Source organism: Balaenoptera musculus, chromosome 2, assembly GCF_009873245.2.
Source record: "Balaenoptera musculus isolate JJ_BM4_2016_0621 chromosome 2, mBalMus1.pri.v3, whole genome shotgun sequence".
Lineage (NCBI taxonomy): Eukaryota > Metazoa > Chordata > Mammalia > Artiodactyla > Balaenopteridae > Balaenoptera > Balaenoptera musculus.
This window is the reverse complement of record NC_045786.1, coordinates 3,583,653-3,605,470: the sequence shown is the minus strand read 5'-3', so window position 1 is coordinate 3,605,470 and position 21,818 is coordinate 3,583,653. Positions and strand designations below refer to the sequence as shown.

Sequence of the window (21,818 nt, the reverse complement as noted above, 5' to 3'; positions counted from 1 at the left end):
GTAACTTATTTCTATATAAGCTCAAGATTGATAACGTCAGTTCTTAAGGAACTCAAGTGTCAACTTTATTTCCTCCCATATGTGAAGCCTTAAAGGTAGAGGGAGGAGGGTTATCTTTTTAGTTTTTAAACATCTATTAATACGTAATTAAATGATATTTTAAAACATATTGACTATTCCAAATATTATTCTACTGTTAAAAAAGTAAAAGTTGGCTTCTAGTTGCTCAGTAAAGTTATTAGCTAATTGTTCAAACTAGAATTAAAAATGTGCACATAAAAATAAAATAGCAGGATACGTAACTTCATGTAACTTATGTTTTGTTCACTGTTACGTTTCCAGTACTCGGACCAGTGCCTTCCTACGACAGTGTAGTTGGATCTTCCTTGTGATTCCCCCAGGGGATGAGGGTTTTGTTTTCATAGCTGTAAGGCGGGGATTGCTGCCCCCCCAACAGTGACGCCAGGAATAGTATATAGCTGTGATTGCTGCTGCAGTATTTTGAGTATCACCATGGATGAGCTCTGTTTCTTAAAAGTTTTCTTGTTGTTAATGCTAACTTCTTGTTTACGAATCACATTTATAGAGTTGGACCCAGGATCACTGCTCACTATTTATCTCCCTATCCGTGTCAAGTGTCTAAAGGAAAGCAGTCAACACTATGAAATGGCATTTTTAAAAGGCTTCCTGCCCCTGGAGAAGTTCCTTTTCCCTTTTTAACCTCCCAGCTTACAGTTAGCTTGAAGTTACAATTTAATACCATGGAGATCAAGACACCTTTATAACTCTTAACTGAGTTGCATTATTAGCAAACCTAATTTCTGTTTGGAAGAACAATAGGAGTTTCTTACAACTCTGTAAACTGTAAGTGGGTCCTTGGTCACTGATTTCAGTCTTTAAGACAGTTCTGTTTGTGTCCCAGTTTATATCTCAGCACTGTATTGGTAAGGAGTTAGAAACCCCTAGAGTGTTCTGCATCTTTTTATATGCTTACAATATTGCTGTTCAGCTGCTAGAGAAAATGTCTGGTAATTTAGACCTGGTATTACACTGTAGGTCAAACTGAGTGAACACACAATATACCGCTATTCAGATACTTAAGGAAATGAGCAGCTGAAATGATGGTATCTTTACTAAAAGATACTGACTAAAAGTCAATAACCTGCATTTAAAATGCAGTATCTGATCTGTGATATAATGAATAGTTTTAAAGCAACCAGATTTGGTTGGGTTTTCAAAATTGTGGTGACTTTGTTGCTGGTAAGCCAGCTAGTATTTTAAATTTATAATTATAGTAATTAAACTCAGATAGTAATGCTACTTTATCACTCTCTCCTGGATAATTGCTTGTATCATAGTACAAAAGTAGTAGTAATTATCAGGTGGATTCTTTTCAGAGACTAAGTAGTATATAAAAAGCAGATGAAGAAAACATACCAGCCATCTAGAAAACTGTCAATTGCATTCTAACATTTATTTTCTCAGACTCAGTTTCCACAAACATACCATACTGTGGTCATAAATGAAAATCAAATATAGTTAATTCGGAAGTTTTCCATCTCTAAGTAGAAAACATTACCCAATCTCAAAAATGAGTGAAATAATACAAACTGTTTGCCCTTAATGGAATTACAATATAGCTACTTTACATGGTCTCTTAGGCCTAAAATATTTTTTAAGTTTGAGCTGGGAGCTTTCGCAGAACTCAGTAGAGAATTCAAGAAAATGAAAGCAGAAAATAATGGTTTTGTGAGTACTAGGTGAAAACTTGAAATACGTGTCAATATTTGAATTGATCTTTCATTTAATAGATTTAACAGTACCTTTTGTTTTGGTTCTGTTAGGCAAGTTTAGCAAGTATAGATGCTGAGCTTCAGAAACTTAAGGAAATGACCAACCACCAGAAAAAGCGAGCAGCAGAGATGATGGCATCTTTACTGAAAGACCTGGCAGAAATAGGGATTGCTGTAGGAAACAACGACGTGAAGGTAACTGTAACTACCAAATATTAAGCATGATAATCTTTACACAATTCATACTTTCATTTTTCACAGAGTTCTTCTCATACCCATTATCTCCTCCTCACAGCAGCCATTTGTAGTAGATGGTATTAACTTCATTTTAAATAGCCGAGAAACAAGGGGGAGAATAAAGGGGTGCTTGGGGAGACATGCTCAGTAAGTAGCATTTATTTGGACCCCATGTTTGGTTTTTTCCTCTGTGTAAAGATTTTGCGCTTAGAGATTATGTTAATAAATTACCACACAGGAAGTATGTAATTGAAACAACAGTGAAAGTTAGCTCAAGGAGTAAACTGTGAATGAATTTGATTGCTTTAAATGTTTAAAAAGATGAAAGGTGAGCACTGCTAATTAATGCTCTCTCTCTCTCTATTTTGAAAAAATTTCAAACATATACAATAAAGAGAATAATATGAACCTTAGAGTTAATCAGTAATCAAAATTTTGCCACACTTATTTTTTTCTTTTCTAATAATCTTTTTCAGGATGCTAATACTGGTTATATTAGCACTAGCTTGTGGTAAAAAAAAAAAAAATTGTGACCTGGTAGATATTAAACTTAGACCAAAAAACCAAAGACTCTTAACTGCAAAACATACACGTAACATGAAAGATTGTATGTTATAGTAGGTATTTGTGTAGACTTCCTTTTTTGATTAAAGTCTAATAATAGTAACAAAAAGAACAAACTTAAACTTGGGTTTATAGTAGAACCAACTAAGCAGCCCAGTTAACAAGAATTGGAAATGAAATAAAAGTTTTCACTGTGGAGCACACGTTTCCTTCTGTTAGATGTTATTCAGAGCTACTGTTTGTTATGGAGGCAAGCCTTCGTTCTCGTGATCATGTCACTTTGTAATGCTGGCTCACCTCATCGAAACAGAGCAAAGTGTTGTTATAAAGCTGGATGACATGGCTCGCCTCTTTCTTCCCATCAGTCTGGAACATCCTGCCCTGTCCTGTTTTATGGTGAAGCAATGTGAGATTGGTCGAGCTCTGTGGGAATCTTCTGGGATGAAAAAGTAGATTTCCTTCATATTACTGAACACTAGAAAGGTGTTGTTCAAAATTTACTTTGTAGATTTGTGACTTGTTTTTAGAAAAATCCTTCCATTTCATGTTCAAATAATCTTAATTTAAGTGAAAAAGTGGTAAAGATAGAGAAAATAAAGAGTAAGACTGGCTTATGTCTAGTGGCAGAGCCAGTGATAATAGTACAGATACCCTGACACCTAAACTGCTTTTTTCACTAAACCATTACAGTATTTTGAAAACAAGTCAGCCTTGCAAATAGGTTCTTTAAAATTAAAAAAAAAAAAAGGATCCTCGATATTTTTGTGTTTTGCAATGCAGTTCTTTTCCTGTTAATAAGCATCAGTAAGTGCTGCTTGAGCTCTACTTGTTTGTGTTTTTTACATTATGGTTCACTAGATCATATGTTAAGACTATGTTAGCTTTGTAAGAAACTCCCAAACTGTCTTCCAACTGGCTTATATAGCATTTTTTGTTCCATCCAGCAGTGAATAAAAGTTCTGTTAATTCACATCCTCACCAGTATTTGAGGTCATCAGCTTTTTTAGTTTGAGCCATTTGAACAGATGTGTGATATTATCTCATTGTTGTGGGTTTTTTTGTTTTTTTGTTTTTTTTTATTTTTTTGGCTGCCTTGTGTCTTTGTTGCTGCGCGCGGGCTTTTCGCTAGTTGCGGTGAGTGGGGGCTACTCTTCGTTGCTGTTCCCAGGCTTCTCATTGGGTGGCTTCTCTTGCTACAGAGCACGGGCTCTAGGCGCGTGGGCTTCAGTAGTTGTGGCACTCAGGCTCAGTAGTTGTGGCTCACAGGCTCTAGAGCGTAGGCTCAGTAGTTGTGGCGCATGGGCTTAGTTCCTCCGCAGCATGTGGGATCTGCCCCGACCAGGGCTCGAACCTGTGTCCCCTGCACTGCCAGGAGGATTCTTTTTTTTTTTACATTTTATTTATTTATTTATTTATTTATTTATTTATTTATGGCTGTGTTGGGTCTTCGTTTCTGTGCGAGGGCTTTCTCTAGTTGCAGCAAGCGGGGGCCACTCTTTATCGCGGTGCGCGGGCCTCTCACTATCGTGGCCTCTCTTGTTGCGGAGCACAGGCTCCAGACGTGCAGGCTCAGCAATTGTGGCTCACGGGCCTAGTTGCTCTGCGGCATGTGGGATCCTCCCAGACCAGGGCTCGAACCCGTGTCCCCTGCATTGGCAGGCAGATTCTCAACCACTGCACCACCAGGGAAGCCCCGCAGGAGGATTCTTAACTACTGCGCCACCAGGGAAGTCCTCATTGTTGTTTTTAATTTGCATTTGGTTGTTGGTTTTCTTACCGTCAGTTTTAAGAGTTCTCCTTGTATGTTTTGGATGATAGTCCTTCATCAGATATGTGTTTTGCAAATATTTCTCCCAGTCTGGCTTATCTTTTCATTCTTTTTTTTTTTTTCATTCTTTTAAGTGTCTTTTGTAGAGCAGAAGTTTTTGATTTTAACAAAGTCCAACTTACCAATTTTTTTCTTTCATGGATTGTGGTTTTGGTGTTATATCTAAAAACTCATCTCCAAGCCTATGGTCACCTAGATTTTCTCCTGTGTTATCTTCCAGAAGTTTTTTAGTTTTGTATTTACATTTAGGCTTATGATCCATTTGGAGTTAATTTTTCTGAAATTAAATTTTTCTGTATTTACATGTGGATGACTAGTTTTTTCCAGCACAATTTATTGAATTGAATTCCCTTTGTCAGAGATTAATTGACTGTATTTGTGTATGTCTATTCCTAGGCTTTCCATTCATTTCTAATGACCTATTTTTCTGTTCTTTTTTCAATACCACATCATCTTGATTACTACTACTAGCTTTACAATAAGTCTTGAAGCTGGGTGGCATCAGTCCTCCGGCTCTGTTGTTCTTTAATATTATGTTGGCTATTCAAGGTCTTACCATTTAAACTTTAGAATCACTTTGTCAATATCTACAAAATAACTTGGAGGGGTTTTGATTAAGATTATATTATATCTATAGATCAAGTTGGGAAAGACTGACATCTCAATATTGAGTCTTCTGTCCATGAATATGGACCGTCTCCCATTTATGTAGTCCTTCTTTGATTTCTTTTGTCATCTGGATCTTATACATATTATGTTACATTTAAACAACCGTGTCATCTGCAGACAAAGACAGGTTTATTTCTTCCTTCTCAAGCTCCTTATTTTTTTCCTCTCTTTTTTTAAATTGAAGTATAGTTGATTTACAATGTTGTGTTAATTTCTGCTGTACATCAAAGTGATTCACTTTTTTATATATATATATATATGTGTGTGTGTGTGTATATATACACACACACACATTCTTTTTCATATTCTTTTCCATTATGGCTTATGACAAGATATTGAATATACATCCCTGTGCTATACAGTAGGATCTTGTTGTTTTTCCATTCTATATATAATAGTTTGCATCTGCTAATCCCAAACTCCCACTCCTCTCTCCCCTCCTGCGCCTTGGCAACCAAAAGGGGATGCCCAAGAGTGGGATTGCTGGATCATATGGCAACTCTGTTTTTAATTTTTTGATAAACTGCCATACTGTTTTCCATAGTGGCCGCAGCCACTTACATTCCCACCAGCAGTGTAGGAGGGTTCCTTTTCTCCACACCCTCTCCAGCATTTGTTATTTGTAGACTTTAACGATGGCCATTCTGACTGGTGTGAGGTGGTACCTCATTGTAGTTTTGATTTGCATTTCTCTGATAATTCATGATGTTGAGCATCTTTTCATGTGTCTTTTGGCCATTTGTATGTCTTCTTTGGAGAAATGTCTGTTTAGGTCTTCTGCCCATTTTTTGATTGGGTTGTTTGTTTTTTTGATATTGAGTTGTGTGAGCTGTTTGTATATCTGGGAAATTAAACCCTTGTCAGTCACATCACTTGGAAATATTTTCTCCCAGTCCGTAGGTTGTCTTTTCATTTTGTTTATGGTTTCCTTTGCTGTGCAAAAGCTTTTAAGTTTGATTAGGTCTCATTTGTTTATTTTTGCTTTTATTTCTATTGCCTTGGGAGATTGACCTAAGAAAACATTGGTACGATTTATGTCAGAGAATGTTTTGCCTATGTTCTCTTCTAGGAGTTTTATAGTGTCATGTCTTATGTTTAAGTCTTTAAGCCATTTTGAGTTTATTTTCGTGTATGATGTGAGGGAGTGTTCTAACTTCATTGATTTACATGTGGCTGTCTAACTTTCCCAGCACCACTTGCTGAAGAGACTGTCTTTTTCCCATTGTATATTCTTGCCTCATGTGTCAAAGCTGTGTGATTGACCATAGTTGTGTGGGCTTATTTCTGGGCTCTCTGTTCTTTTCCATTGCTCCATATGTCTGTTTCTGTGCCAGTATCATGCTGTTTTGATTACTGTAGCTTTGTATTGTCTGAAGTCTGGGAAGGTTATGCCTCCTGCCTTTTTCTTTTTCCTCAGGATTGCTTTGGCAGTTAAGTCTTTTACCTACTTGGTCAGGTTTATTCCTAAGTATTTTAATTTTTTGGTGCAATTTTAAAAGATACTGGTTTTTTTACATTCCCTTTCTGTTGTTTTATTGTTAGTGTAAAGAAATGCAACCAATTTCTATGTGTTTATCTTGTATCCTACTACCTTGCTGAACTCCTTTTATCAATTCTAGTAGTTTTTGTGTGGAGTCTTTAGGGTTTTCTATATATAGTATATATCATGTCATCTACATATAATGACAGTTTTACCTCTTCCCTTCCAGTCTGGATACCTTTTACTTCTTTTTCTTGTCTGAGTGCTCTGGCTAGAACTTCCAATACTGTGTTGAATAGAACTGGTGAGAGTGTCTTGTCTTGTTCCAGATTTTAGCAGGAAGGTCAAGCTCTTTTTTTTTTTTTTTTTTAATTATTTATTTATTATTTATTTATTATTTTAATTTTTGGCTGTGTTGGGGCTTCGTTTCTGTGAGGGCTTTCTCCAGTTGCGGCGAGTGGGGGCCACTCTTCATCGCGGTGCGCGGGCCTCTCACTATCGCGGCCTCTCTTGTTGAGGACAGAGGCTCCAGACGCTCAGGCTCAGTAGTTGTGGCTCACGGGCCCAGTTGCTCCGCGGCATGTGGGATCTTCCCGGATCAGGGCTCGAACCCATGTCCCCTGCATTGGCAGGCAGATTCTCAACCACTGCGCCACCAGGGAAGCCCCTCAAGCTCTTATTTTTTTGCCATGCTGTGCAGCTTGCAGGATCTTAGTTCCCTGAACAGGGCTTGAACCCATGCCCCAGCAATGAAAGTGCTGAGTCTTAACCACTGGACCACCAGGGAATTCCCTGAGCTCCTTATTTTTGACACTGAATATTGTACTGATATTTTGTAATGAAAGTTACTAAGGAATGTACACTGACCACAGTTCCTCCTTGGAGAACTTAAAAGTCATCATTTCACTGCCACCTGAACATCATTATTTGTTAAGTTTTGAACTGGACATATACATGATTAACAGTGAATTTACTGAAGAGGGCCTTTGAGGAGGAAATCCAAAAATTGAAAGAGGCAGGGTTCATTAGTGTTGTTTGTTTGTTTTTACGCTTACATCCATCTTCCTTGTAGGCATGTATTAACATTAAGTTTTAGGAAGTAAGGAAGGCAAAAATTAAGCTCTGCTTTACTCACTCCCCTTTATTAAAAACAATATTAATAAAAGAAAAAATTCCAGACTTCCTACAAATGTTGAGTAGTATTAAAAATATTTAATTTTGTTTAAGATTTTAGAGTCATAATTGGGTAAACACAGACTAGACATTTCCTGTCTTTCATTTCTGTTTCCCTTTTTTCTCACAGCAGCCTGAGGGAACTGGCATGATAGATGAAGAGTTCACTGTTGCAAGCTCTACATATAGCAAAATGAAGTCAGAAGTGAAAACCATGGTGAAGCGTTGCAAACAGCTAGAAAGCACACAAACTGAAGAGCAACAAAAAAAATGGAAGAAAATGAAAAGGAGTTAGCAGCATGCCAGCTTCGTATCTCTCAAGTATGTGTTACAGAACAAAGTTTCTTCCTCATTTTTTTGAACAGCCGTATGTAAATTTTATTTATTGTAAATGTTTTAATAAAAATGACCTTCTGTAGGTTATTTTGAGTAACAACATTAAAAAGGTTAATTCAATTAGTTTTTCTTACTCTAGCTGCAGTAAAATAACATGAATGATTTAAGTGGGTTATGTTTGGTAACGTGTATGTTACGTATAGGAATTTACTAGAAAGCTGTGACTGATGTGACTGTTGAAGACTCTAGAAGAATTCTAGGGTGAATAAAAATGCAGGGCTGGTTATGTGGCTTTGGCAACTGCATGGGTGAGACCATTCACCAAGATAGGAATTGTAGCAGGAGGGATGAGGGTAATATGTTAGTTTGGAGATAACAGTAAGAATATTATCTCATATGTCAGCCTTTAGTGCCATTATTTTGTAAGTGTTAAAAACTTGTACGCATGACCATTTCAGTGATTTAAATTCTTTATCATTGTAAATCTTGCCCCTGAAACATTTTTAGGTTTAAATATCTTACTCTGTAAATGTATTATATGTTTAGATAATGTCGATAAAACTTGCTTACTATTCTGAACAACAAAGTATGTGTCAGAGATTTTATTCCACTTCATATCAGTATATTTTTCCCAAAAGCATGAAGCCAAAATCAGATCACTGACTGAATACCTTCAAAATGTGGAGCAAAAGAAAAGACAGCTGGAGGAGTCTGTGGATTCCCTCAGTGAAGAACTCGTCCAGCTTCGAGCACAAGGTACTCGCTTCCAGTTACTTATGAGTTACATCTCTATTGTAAGTTGTTACCGACTTTAGTATGATTGTAGTCAGCATTCACACTGATAGAGATTGGTAGGAATACAGATAACTTGGAATAGTAAACAAATAACACATTTTAATGTGGCTTTGAAACATATTTTGAAATCGTGTTTGAATAGTCAAGTGACCAGTCTAGGAATTTCCACAAAGTTATAAAGGTGTGTGTGTGGTGGTGTGTCCTGACACAGGGGAAAGCTGTTTCATTGTCCCTACCATGTGCTAACCCATCTGTTCCAGGATTCGGCAAAGAAAGTAAAGGAAACCATAATATCAACACAAAGACTATAACTAAGGTTACTAGTCAGTATGTCTTGAGCGTAGAGAGCAAGATTTACCGTTTGGCATTTGGATTATTTAAAGTCAAGTACTGTTAAGGAACATAGCCTCATAAAACCCATTTGCCCCTTGGTTTATATCAAGAACTCTAAGGCTCATTGCCTCTCTTCTGTTTTCTCTCCCTACCCAAACAGAGAAAGTGCATGAAATGGAAAAGGAGCACTTGAATAAAGTTCAGACTGCAAATGAAGTTAAGGCAAGTTTGATGTAGCATTGGATTCTCACAGTTTAATTCATCCTTGTTAATCTTGAGTAATCTGACTTAATATCCCTTTCCTCCCCCAATGATTTTAGCAAGCTGTTGAACAGCAGATCCAAAGCCACAGAGAAACGCATCAAAAACAAATTAGTAGTTTGAGAGATGAAGTCGAGGCAAAAGAAAAACTTATCACTGATCTTCAAGAGTAAGTATGCTTTCCTCTGAGATAGCAGAAACTACTGGTGGACAATATATACTTATTAGAAACCTGCATTTTTCTTTGGAAACAATTTTGACTTGAAAATAAAGAATCTTTTCATTTATGAGTGGAACTTCTAAGTTCCATAGGAAATTATTGAAAAATGTTCTTAGGTCTTTTGATGTAAATATTCAGTAAAAAGTAAAGAATTCCCAACTTCAGCCACTATTACAAATAGATACCACTGTCTCCTCTGAATCATTTCCTTAACTTTTAAAAAATATTCTTAACTGAGAAAAACTTTATTGGAAATTGTGGGGTTTAGAAGTGTGTGTTTTAATAGGAGTTGTCGTCTCCATTTTTCTGCGACACATTTTCCTACTTCCAGAACCATATGCGTATAGCACAGAATTTATAGAAATTTGAGACCTGTGACCAAATCATGATTTGAGTAGGAACCAGAGGAGAGTAACAAAAAACGATGGCAAAGTTTGGGACATGGGGCTTATTGTTAATGGATTTAGGGACAAGAATTCAGGGAGATGAAAGATACAGAATCAAGTTACGGTTTCAAACCAAAGTATAAAAAGTACTGTGTGGCTGAACGTAGCCCAGCCCTCTTTCTTTCTGCTGCTGGGGGGCACATCCTAACAGAGGAGGCCTTGCCGCGTTGAATGGCGGAGACTATGGAATTGAAGAGTTGGAAAGCTCAATGGCAGCCTCCAGAAGATGGGGATGTTGACACTGCGAGGTTTTTACTTTGTCAGCCAGAACCAGAAGATGGCATTGGAGCAGGGGCGCCTGAGAGCGGAGCACGAGAGCTGAAAGCCGCAAGCAGGACAAGAGCAGAAAGCTACGGGAACTTACGTGAGTGGACCCTTAATTCAAGTATAAAAATAAAAGCTAAACGAGAGAGTTACTGGCATTACTCTCAGAAATATCCAGTGGATAAAGTTTTCACTTCGTGTAGGCTAAAGGGTGTTTTTCTTAAACCCTCTGAGTTGGTTTGATTTATACCTAAAAACTTGCAATACTTTCTTGTACTTTAGTGAAAGCCAGGTCTTAATATTTCACTGGTTATCACCTAAAACATGACATTTGGTAATTTAGAAGATTTCAGGATCTGCCACAAAAACTGAATTTTTGTCAGATTTGATCTTGCATAAATAAAAGAACATTATTGTTTTAGCCTTGCCTTTTGAACAGAGGTTTTTGCCATTTATTGTTTTTGATTTACTGACTAAAAGTATAGTCAACACACAGTTTTCTGTAATCTGAGCAGGTAGAAAACTCACGATTATAACTTTCACATACCTTGAATTTATCAGAGACAATTTATAAAGGAACAGTTGGTTAGGATGGGCACACCAACAGGACCAGCTCAGAGTTGATTTTTTAATAATTTTACTGAATCTCAGCCATAATTTTGTTTAGAGTAATGTTAACTTAAAATGCATAAAATGTTTTAGTCTGCAATAATTTATAATCTCTAATTTTCAGTTAATCAGAATTATTTTGGATAAAGATCAGTATGCTATATGATAATGCATATTCTTAAAATATAAAAAGAACCACTCCTTATTCCTTGAATTCTGCCACATTTTCTTTCATCGCTTCCATTGCTATATTAGGACAGTTTTTTTCTAATAAACCATAGATTTAGAAAATTACAAGGCATATAGAAATTTCTTTGAAAGACACAACACTGGTAAGCTGTTTTTAAAACTATGATGATCTTTTACTTATTTGAATGTAAGCATTGATCCTGTCAGATAAAAATATTTGATTCAATATTTCTGCTAAATAAATCTAGAATTTATGGACTCAGAGTTGAAAGTGTATTTGTATATTCTTCCACTGATTAGGGTTATGCAAGATAGACGAGAACAAGCGAGACAAGACCTGAAGGGTTTGGAAGAGACGGTGGTAAGAAAAACTTGGATATAAATAGGATTGGGGAATCTTTAATGGGTTCTTCCCCTGGTTATACTCAGTTTGAAGACCTACTTCTAAAAATACTGCTTTCTTAATTCAAGGCGAAGGAACTTCAGACGTTACACAACCTGCGGAAGCTCTTTGTTCAGGACCTGGCCACCAGGGTTAAAAAGGTAATAAAATAATACTGGGTCGGTGTTTATATAGTGGTGCTTACTGTGTCTAATTGCATTCTGAGTGGAGTAGCCTCACACTGTCATAAGAGTGGGGGGGTAAGCGTCGCCCTTATTTGGTCTCATAACACTTGCCCATCTTCTCTAGAGCGCCGAGGTTGATTCGGATGACACCGGAGGCAGTGCTGCTCAGAAGCAAAAAATCTCCTTTCTTGAGAATAATCTTGAACAACTCACCAAAGTCCACAAACAGGTAACAAGGAGAATATTTTGTGTTCGCTGCAATAAAATCTGAAGAGTGGCAAGTATTTGAGTCTTCAGAGTCCTAAGGATTTTCATACCCTGAGCCATTCCATTATTTTATCACGCAATTGTATAAACAAACAACTAGCAGTTTTTATGGGAGTTAATATTCCTAACAGCCTTTAGCAAGAGGTCAGTGAAAACGTGTGTTGTTTTCTTTGTAGGGTTTCAGGTCTGTTAGTTTTCTTAATTTATTCATGGTCATTTTAAAATCTCTGGTAGACAAGTCTTTGAGTTAAAATACCCCCCCCCCTTTTTTTTTTTGGTGTTTATACATTTAATGCCCTGGAGTCTGAAATACTATAATAATGAGGCAGTTTGTATTTTTTTTTTAAATAATGCTTACTGTGGGGTTTTTTGCTTATTTTTTATTAAGGCTTGATATTTGATTCAGTTACTTGCTTTTTAAGCTTCTTGGCACACTTTCTTGCTGTATGCCCTTGTTACTAGAGACCTGATGTTTGGACTCGCCAAGCGTATGTGTACTTGTGGGTCGTGCTGTATCTAGAAAGGTATTTGTTTCCACCAGATCAGTATCTTAGTGAGGAGACCTAACACTGTGCCGTAGCATATTATTGTCATAGGGAGAAAGAACAGTCTCCCCGTTCCCCCAGCATTGAGGGAAATTATATTTTGGGGAGAAACATGTGTGAGGATGATATTTATGGGTATATGTATTCTTTGTTGCTGTCTAAATTATTTAAATTAGCTAAGTGGGAAAACCTTAATATAAAATGTAGTTTTTCTTTCAAGAGAAATTATGAAATGTTTCTGTTTTTTCAAATCATCGTTAAAGCCAGAATCCTTATTTTTCCTATATACCTTTAGCTGGTACGTGATAACGCAGATCTTCGCTGTGAGCTTCCTAAGCTGGAAAAGCGACTCAGAGCTACAGCTGAGAGAGTGAAAGCTTTGGAGTCAGCACTGAAAGAGGCCAAAGAAAATGCATCTCGCGATCGCAAACGCTATCAGCAGGAAGTAGATCGTATAAAGGAAGCAGTCAGGTCAAAGAATATGGCCAGAAGAGGGCATTCTGCACAAATTGGTTAGTAGGACACAATAAAACCTTTAAACCTTGCTTTGGTTTGAATGTTTTTATTTACTTGAGAACATAATCTGATTGATTTGTTATGGGATGTCACGGTGGTTTTTGTCTGTATTTTCTAATTTACCAAAGAGTGGCATTGTTGGGAATGCAGAGCATTGAGGAATAGCCACCTTAATTAACAGGACAAGGAGATAAATCAGAACTAGACAAGCAGGACTGGTCAGGTGTAGGAGCAACTGTGTAGAGCGATGTTATGAAAGCATGAAGAGACTTGCAAGAAAATGTCATGCACGGTATTTCACGCTTTAATTGCTAGGCATTGATGCAGGAATAAGGTTTTTAAGAGGCTAAGGATTGTATAGGTCCTGGAGAAAAGGGTGTAACTGAAAAGAAAAAGAGAGATAGAGGGATTCGCTGAGAAACAAGAAGGCAAAGAAAAACAAGACATTTGGGAATTTGTTGTAAATAAGAAAAGAGACTTAACAAGTCCTTGGGGTCGTGTGTTATTTGTTCTGAAGTCAGTGTTTGTTTCTCATCCCAGCTAAACCTATTCGTCCTGGGCAGCATCCAGCAGCTTCTCCAGCTCATCCCAGTGCAGTTCGTGGGGGAGGTGCATCTGTGCAGAACGGCCCTCCGGCCGTGCGAGGCGGAGCAGGTGAGCAGGCGTGGCTTCACGTGGCGCCCTCGGGTTTGTGCTCTCTGTCTGGCTTCAGAGTCACAGCTGTCCGTGGAGATGTTCAGCCATTGGTGGCTAAACAGTGTTTTGGATTCTCACAGTAGTGTTATGATTTCTTTTTAATGTATGTGATTATAAAAGTAACTTAGCATGGTTTCATCTAGTTCTTTCATAGTTCAGATCATACTATATGTATATTCAAATTTGTGCTCCTATTGTTCTTAACGTAATATTGGGTCATTTTTAAAAGCTCTGGGTATTGTCTAATGAATGTACCATGGTTTATAACTATTTTACTGGACATTTAATTATGTCAGTTTTTCCATACTTGAAATTTTCCAAAATTGAAATTTCCGTGTATGAAATTTGAAGCATGAAACATCTTTTTATACCTCCTCACTTTCAGATTATTTCCAGAAGATTCCCATAAGTGGAATTATGAGAAAATGAACATTTTTAAGACTCTTTACACATACTAACACACTGCTCTTCAGAAAGACTGCACCAAATTGTATTTAGCCAAGGACACTGTGCATTTTGTTGCATCTTTGCCAGTACTGAGTATTAATAGTTTTTAAGTTTCTAATTTAATAGGCTAAAATAAGCGTCTCATTGATTTATTAATGAATTTGGATTTTTTCGTATATTTATTGGCCCATTTATATACGTATGTTTTTTATGAATTATTTCTGTGTCCTTTCCCATTTACCTGTTGTGAGTGGTTTTTCTAACTGATTTATGAGTTCTTGTTTGTTTCTTTCTAAATACAAGTAATATCTGTTCCCTGTAGGGGGATGAAGAATTATCAAAAAAATAATTATCAGAAGATAAATGTCATCCAGAGACACCACCCGATATAGTGTATATATGCTTCTGGAGCTTTCTTTACATATTATAACTTTTAAATTAGAAAGTTTAAAGTGTCTAATAAACATTCTAATATAACATACTGCCAACATACTACACTATTCTATATATGCTACTTTGTAGCCAGCTTTTTTTAACTTGCCAATATATTCTGAACATTTTCTTATACAGCATGACTGATTATAGCTGCCTAATATTTTATCATATGACAGGAATTCAGATTAAATTCTTCAGCAAATCCCAAGTGTGTAGGTGGTTTGGAAACTAAAAGCAGTAGATAACTTTGAGATAGTGACTGGGTTTGTTTCTAACAGTACTAAAGTCAGTTTATTTTAATCCTGCTCTTTACTTTGTCATTTTTGCATAACATTGGCTCTCAGTTTGAGTGGAAAATTATGCAGTATTCTGGAGGAATCACATTTCCATAAATTTAATACAGTTTTTTGTCCACACGGTAGAGGATTGATACAGTGAAAAGAGTACAGATATTGGAGTCCCATCTAAGTTTGCATCCTGATTTTTCTACTTTTATGAGTTTGAGCAAGTTACTTTTTAACAGTTAATTTGTCTCGTTTTGACTCCTTTTAAAATTCTTAAAAAATTCTTAAGTGTAAAAGTAAATTACGGATTTATGACCTATTTAATGTATCTCTGAAATAAAACATTTTTCTACATACAACAATAACATTATCACACTTGACAAAATATTTTTAATATACCAATCCATATTCAGATTTTTCTAATTATTTATTTGTGGTTAAGTCTTCTACAGCTGGTTTGTCTACACCAGGGAATAATCCAGGACTGATGTTTACATGAGGTTATTTCCCTTAAGTCTCTTGTAATCTAGAGTAACACCCCCCCCCTTTTCTAATGACACTGACTTACTAAATAGACTAGGCCAGTTTCCTTGAGCATATGCCTTCTCGGATGTGTTCGGTTGTTTCTGTATGTAGTTGCCTTGTTCCTCTATTCCCTGTTTATTAGAAGCATTTATTGGATTCTTTTAAACATGTTTATAGACTACACTGTGGGTGATACGTGTTTAATATTGTGTCACATCAGCAGACATGACAGGAGTTTTCCTGCCAATTAAGAGATGGCCTCTGTTTTCCCCCCTTTGGATTAATAACTTGTTGAGCCCCTTTACTAATAAAATGAAAGTCATTCTTGAGAATTACGCAAGTTAAGATGTCATTACTTAGTACAGCACGGGTGCTGAGTAGATGCAAGCTGCCTTTTTTGGAAGTGGAGGTGGGCAAAAGAATTTTCAAAGGATAATTATAAATACAGGTAAAAGTTTATCCGTTTTGGATATTGTCCTCACGTTAAAATTCACATGTGAACTTTGAATTCCTATCTCGTTTGCAGAGAGGATAGTCCGTGGCCTTTGTTAAATATAGCTAGGTTTTAGCTTGAGAGTAGAATGCTGATCGCAGTGTAATGACAGCACTTAAGCACATGAGGGAGATGGCTAAGCTAGCTAACCCAGGTTTTCAAAGACTTGAAGTAACTATAAAAGTATAGCCACCTACAGGTTTGTTTCATTGCTGGTCCAAAGGATAATGGTTATTATTTTTTAAAGTCTTGCATCGATCAGTCTTAAGCCATGATTGAGGAGTATATGGTCTACATAAGTGATAACTTGTTGAAAAAATTAGATACTTTGTAGAGATTTTAAAATTATTTAATTATTAAGAAAAACATTTCAAAACACTGGGTTTATTTTGGGAAAAGATGGCAATGTATGAATGATACTGATACTTTCAGTACCCAGTTTTACATGGCTGGTTCTTCTAACTGCGTAATGCTTTGGACAGGTGGAGGTTTTCTCATAAACACGGAGGTAAATAGGCAGCTGAACATAAGGATGCCTCTAGGTAACACCTGCTGCTGGGATTGTTTATTTTATTTTATTTTATTTTATTTTATTGGCCACACCCGCTCGGCTTGCAGCTGCTTAGTTCCCAGACCAGGGATTGAACCCAGGGTACAGCGATGAAAGCGCCAAGTCCTAACCACTGGACCACCAGGGAAGTCCCTGGGATTGTTTATTTCACTGTCACTTTCCCCACCACTTGTACCTCTTGCTTATCCCTCCCCCACCCCTTTTTGTGTCTTACAGCTACCATGTATGTAACATTGCTAGTTAGTTAGTGGTCCTTGGCTTAATGTCACTGCCACTGTCTACTGGCTGCCATTTTATTAATCATCTTTTTCTTTTTAAAAAAAATCTAACTTATACATCCACTCACTCATAGCTCTTGCGGGGAGTGAAAACATGCAGGGTGACCTCCTTTCAATATTGTACTGTCCCTAAATGGCTCTGCTTCGGAGGCATATAAAAGGAAAAGAAATTCAATCATTTAATGTTGCCATCTTTTCTGTTTTGGGGAGAGTGGTCGAAGCTGTTGGCTAAATGTTTTTAAACTCATTGGTATATTTTATTTAATTCTTTTCATGATTATCTCAAACACAAGTTTTGTATAAATAAAAATATTTTTCTCTGTGCTTTCTTCCATCTTCAGGTGTTAAAAGTAATTGAAGTATGAAGAGGACATTATATCAATGACTATAGCCTGTATCCCTTGGGAACTTTAGAATTATAACCTTTTTTTAGTGTATAAATTGTACCTGGCCTGTACAGCTGTTTCCTGCCCTCTCTTCTCGTAAACTCTGCTGCTTCCCAACACAACTAGAGTGCAATTTTGGTGTCTTAGAAGGGAAAAACGACAGTTTACAACTGTGGCCCTATTTATTACACAGTTTGTCTTTCATGTCTTAAATTTAGTCTTCACTGTGCCAACCTAACTGTGTCATACAGGACTGTACTTTTTGTACTTGTTTTTTTTTTGTTTATTTTTTAATCTCAGTTTAAGTTACCTAGCTGCTACTGCTTGTTGTTTTTCTTTTCTTACTAAAACAATATTTTAGGGGAAATGGAACCTTTAGATTAAATGTCTTAAATTTTACCACTTATAACACTACATGCCCACAAATTATATCAGGTCAGTACTGTACTTTAAAATCCCTTGAAATGACTTCGGAGTTAAAAATTATCTGTATCATCTCTGAAGTTTGCTTCTAAAAACTACTCTTTGAGCACTGTAACCTTTAAAACTGCCTAACTAGATATTTGAGACTGAGCAAGGCTACTTAATTATCTCATGAAATGACTGTTGTTGAATTATCTTGAATAGAAATACTTTACAATATCAAAAGCAAATCTTTTGCTTTTGTTTAAGAAGGAGAGTTTGGAAAAGGAATTTATTTCTGTTCTTCCCAGTGCTTTAATCCACATAGATTGGTGGAATGAAAACACCCTGCTTTGTTTTGGTGAGCCCACTAATTAATATAAGAATTGGACGGATAATGATTTGTCATCTTAATATAGTGAAGTGAACTAAGATACTATAGGATTAAGCATAATTTTATATTGTTAGTACCGTATTGGTTGATCTAAATTTATAGCCTATGGAAATTGAGAAAAAATGTGGAAGGACAAGACAAATATATGGTAAACTTATAAATACATAGGTTAAATTTTGGTCTGAAATCCCTGAGGTTTTTTACCTGGTACACTAAGTCATACACTATAATTTATTTCTTGTTTAGTCTAGAAGTAGTAAATTATTTGCAAGTCACTAACAATCCTCAAATAAATTATTTTGTTGGCGGTAGCTGGTAATTTTGTTGTTAAGTGTACCTGTTCTTCTTCCTCAGATGATTAAACTAAGTCAGCAGTTTGTTTTAGAAGCTATAAAAGTAACAGGGAAAGAGATTTCAATATTTGCTTCATCATTTGGGGGTGGGTAACTGCAACTGTGTTAGCAGAAATTTGCAGAGAATGGGGATTTAAGGTTACTCAGAAGAGAAAGTTGGAAAGTTCTGTGTTAGGATCTGGGTGGCAGAATTAACTTTTCGAAAAAGTTTTATATACAGATGTTTGTATTAAATTTGGAGCCGTAGTCAGAAGACTCAGATCATAATTGGCATATTTTTCTATTTCCTTAACTGTTGCAATTTCCACTTTTATAATAGTTTTGATTTAAAAGATAAATTTATTTTTTTAACAGTCAAAAATCCTTGCTGTTATGATCTGCAACCTTAAAAATGATTGTATTGTTTTTAGGAATGATCAAAAGAAACACTCCAAAAGTTGAGATGAAACCTTGTAGAGCAGCAAGATTGAAGCAGTGCAGTTCACTAAAAAAAAGTGCTACCGCCTATTTGTGATGATAGTTTTCTAAATGGAGAAATGTTTGGCTGCATTCACATAGACATTTGTATTTTGTTTTCAAACGAAAGCTTGCTTTTTTGGGCAATATTGTTAAATGAAGCAGAATTTTTTTTCTCTCTTTTGTCTGAATATGGTAGTGTCATTCTTATAAGATACATCATGGTATTGGTGCTGTGTAACAAACAATGAATTGTAACTAGCATGTGGTTCAGAGTATACAATGCTAGGGTTTTTAAAATATCTTAATGGTTCTTTTCTATTTATAATTTCAAACTTTCACAAAATGTACAGAGAATTTCCTAAATTTGTTTTCACTGAACTGCTTTTGCTATGGTAGGTCATTAAACACAGCATTTACTCTTATAAATGAAAATTTCTGATCATCTGGAACATTGACACATTTCAATTTGCAGTGTCTTTTTTTTGACTGACTATATTAATGTTCTTCTGAATGGTATTGATCAATGGTTCAGAACAGAAACTCAGTGAAATAAAAGTAATATTTATTCATGGTGATCAATTAAATTATTTGCCTAATTTAAGAAAACTACTGTGCATAACTCTCAATTTGACAGGAGGTGATAGAAAAGAGTCTGAGTCCACCTGTGGAATGTGTTGGTTTCGTTTCAGTGCTTGAAGATACATTCAAAGATAATTGATTTGGGAAGGCACCATATAATTTTAGTTAACCTGCATGCTGTAAATGTCTTCTATGTTTAAATAAAGAGGAAAAAATGTTTTGAAATGTGATGACTTTCTTAAAACTCAATTCAGTGACGTATTAGGTTGATTTTACATGACCAAGTGGCCTTCTTTCTTGACAGAACAGTGACTAATATGTCATTATATTCACGTGTATTTTGTCTCCTAATGTATTGCATATGCTTTGGACATCAAGTATTAAATATGTAGGCTGAAGAATTAAGAGCTAGAGATGAACCATCAGTCTCACTTACGTTATTTTACGTTAGTGTAGCCTGATACGTGATGAGGACACTTCGCCGTGTTATTCTTCCCCCAAAACTGTTAACCCCAGTCTGATCATGAGAAAAACATCAGACTAACCAAGCAGAGGGACATTCTACCAAATGCCTGACCAGTACTCTTCCAGAGTGTAAAGGTCGTGGAAAACCAGGAAGATAAGTCTGAGGAGACTTGGGAGACTTGACAGCCGGACGCAGTGACGCAGGGCGGTGTCCTGGGTTGGACCCTGGAACGGTAGAAGGACATCGGGGAAAACTGGTGAAATCTGTTAGCAGTAATGTGCCAGTTAATTTCTTAGTTTTGACAAAGGTGCAGTGGTGATGTGAGATGGTACATTAGGAGGAAGAGTATGAGGGAGACTCTATTACCTTGACTACTTTTCTGTAAGTTAAAATTATTCTGAAATAAAAGGTTTATTTACTAATTTATAAGGCATCAAGCCACAGAGAGCAACAGAGGAGACCACAAGCAGGAGAGCAAAACTCAGCAGACACCTGACTCAACCAGCAGTGGGGACGCCAGGGAGCAACTCGGTACCCCCCCGAGCACCCCTAAACGGTCATGAATGTGACCTCCGTGCCTCTGGAAGTAGGAGTGGAAGTGGGCTGAAACCGGGCCGTTTGGAAGTCTGTCTGGGCCTTTCCGTCTGACCCGCGGGTCCCTTCTTCAGCGCCACACGGCTTGCCACTGCCTCTCTGACATCCCAGCGTGAGCCTGTTTCTTCCCCAGAAAGGCTGGAATAGAGCGTCTCCAGATGCAGACGCTGGCAGCCGTTGAGGGTGGGGGGACGCGCTGAAAACAAGGAGCGTGCCAGTTAGCAGTGTATTCCCTCGTTGCCAGAGCTACCCTTCGTCGCTGTTAGCGGTTGAACTGTGTTCCCTCAAACTTCCTATGTTAAAGTCCCAGTCCTCAAGAATGTGACCTTCCTTGGAGATAGGGTCTTTTCAGGCGTAATCAAGTTAAAGGTCATCAGGGTGGCTCTTGGCAATGTGACTTGTGACATTATAAAAGAGAAATTTGACAGATGCGTGGAGGGAGACACAGGGAGAAGATGGCCATCTTCAAGCCATGGAGAGACTGAAACAGTCCTCCCTTCGTAGCCCTCTGAAGGAGCCAACCCTGCCAACACCCTGGTTTGGGGCTTGTAGCTTCCAGAACTGTGAGACCATCCATTTCTATTACCTCGCCTAGTCTGTGGTGCTTGCTTTCATCGGCCCGAGCAGACTAATGTGATTGCCGACACTGGCAGTGAGCTGGACCCTCTAAGCATTCCTCCTTTCTTTCCTTCGGTTTGCCTCTTGTTAATACCATCCAGTTGTCAGTGGTGTGAAGGGGGCAGGTGGGGGGCACCAGGCGTACACGGTCCCTTAGTGAGCGAAGAGCCCGGGCCACATGGCCACCCCTTCAGCAGCAGGTGGCCTTCCTTTGGGAGCCTGCCCTTCAGCCTCAGAGAGGAGTTTCCTGCCCACCTGATCTATGGTGGCGGGCGGGGGAAGGGCAGCCTTGGCCCACTGGGATCCAGTGAGGTGTTTCCTGCCCCCCAGTCCCAGCCAGGGTCTTGACCTGGCCTGCCCGCACCCCAGAGGGATGCTTCCCGCTCACCTGGTGACTGGACCAGCTCTAGCCTGGGAAACCTAGCAAGCTTCTCCACCATCCAGTGGGCTGCAGCCATGCCTTTGCAATAAGACCTGAACCCCAGACATGGGGAGGGAGCCCCTTCCAAGTCTGTTCCTTCCCTGGGTACTCTCCCTTAGCCCTAGACTATTCTTGAAAGTTCTCTGTACCCATTTATAGTTAATCCCCTCTGACCTGGCCTGATACAGAGGGTAATACGAACGTTTGTAATCAGAATACTTAGAACCCCAACCTTTTTCCATTGCTTGGTTACCTGAATGCTGGCAACCAGGCTTATGGTTTCCAGCCAGGAGATGAGAAGACTTCGGTGAAAAGTTTGACAGCT

The 21,818-nt window shown here is 37.6% G+C and overlaps 1 protein-coding gene across 1 annotated transcript in view; it reads left to right on the top strand.

Moving 5' to 3' along the window:
- KIF5B (kinesin family member 5B) overlaps positions 1 to 19,624 on the top strand; it is a 45,080-nt gene extending 25,456 nt beyond the window's left edge. Inside the window, 14 exon segments of the mRNA XM_036841507.1 lie at positions 1,845 to 1,988; positions 7,875 to 8,000; positions 8,003 to 8,065; positions 8,719 to 8,836; positions 9,369 to 9,430; positions 9,529 to 9,638; positions 10,400 to 10,453; positions 10,455 to 10,499; positions 11,498 to 11,558; positions 11,669 to 11,740; positions 11,889 to 11,993; positions 12,872 to 13,088; positions 13,633 to 13,746; positions 17,163 to 19,624. Coding sequence (XP_036697402.1) covers positions 1,845 to 1,988; positions 7,875 to 8,000; positions 8,003 to 8,065; positions 8,719 to 8,836; positions 9,369 to 9,430; positions 9,529 to 9,638; positions 10,400 to 10,453; positions 10,455 to 10,499; positions 11,498 to 11,558; positions 11,669 to 11,740; positions 11,889 to 11,993; positions 12,872 to 13,088; positions 13,633 to 13,746; positions 17,163 to 17,179 — 1,308 coding nt within the window. The 3' untranslated portion in view covers positions 17,180 to 19,624.
- The last annotated feature ends 2,194 nt before the right edge of the window (positions 19,625 to 21,818 follow it).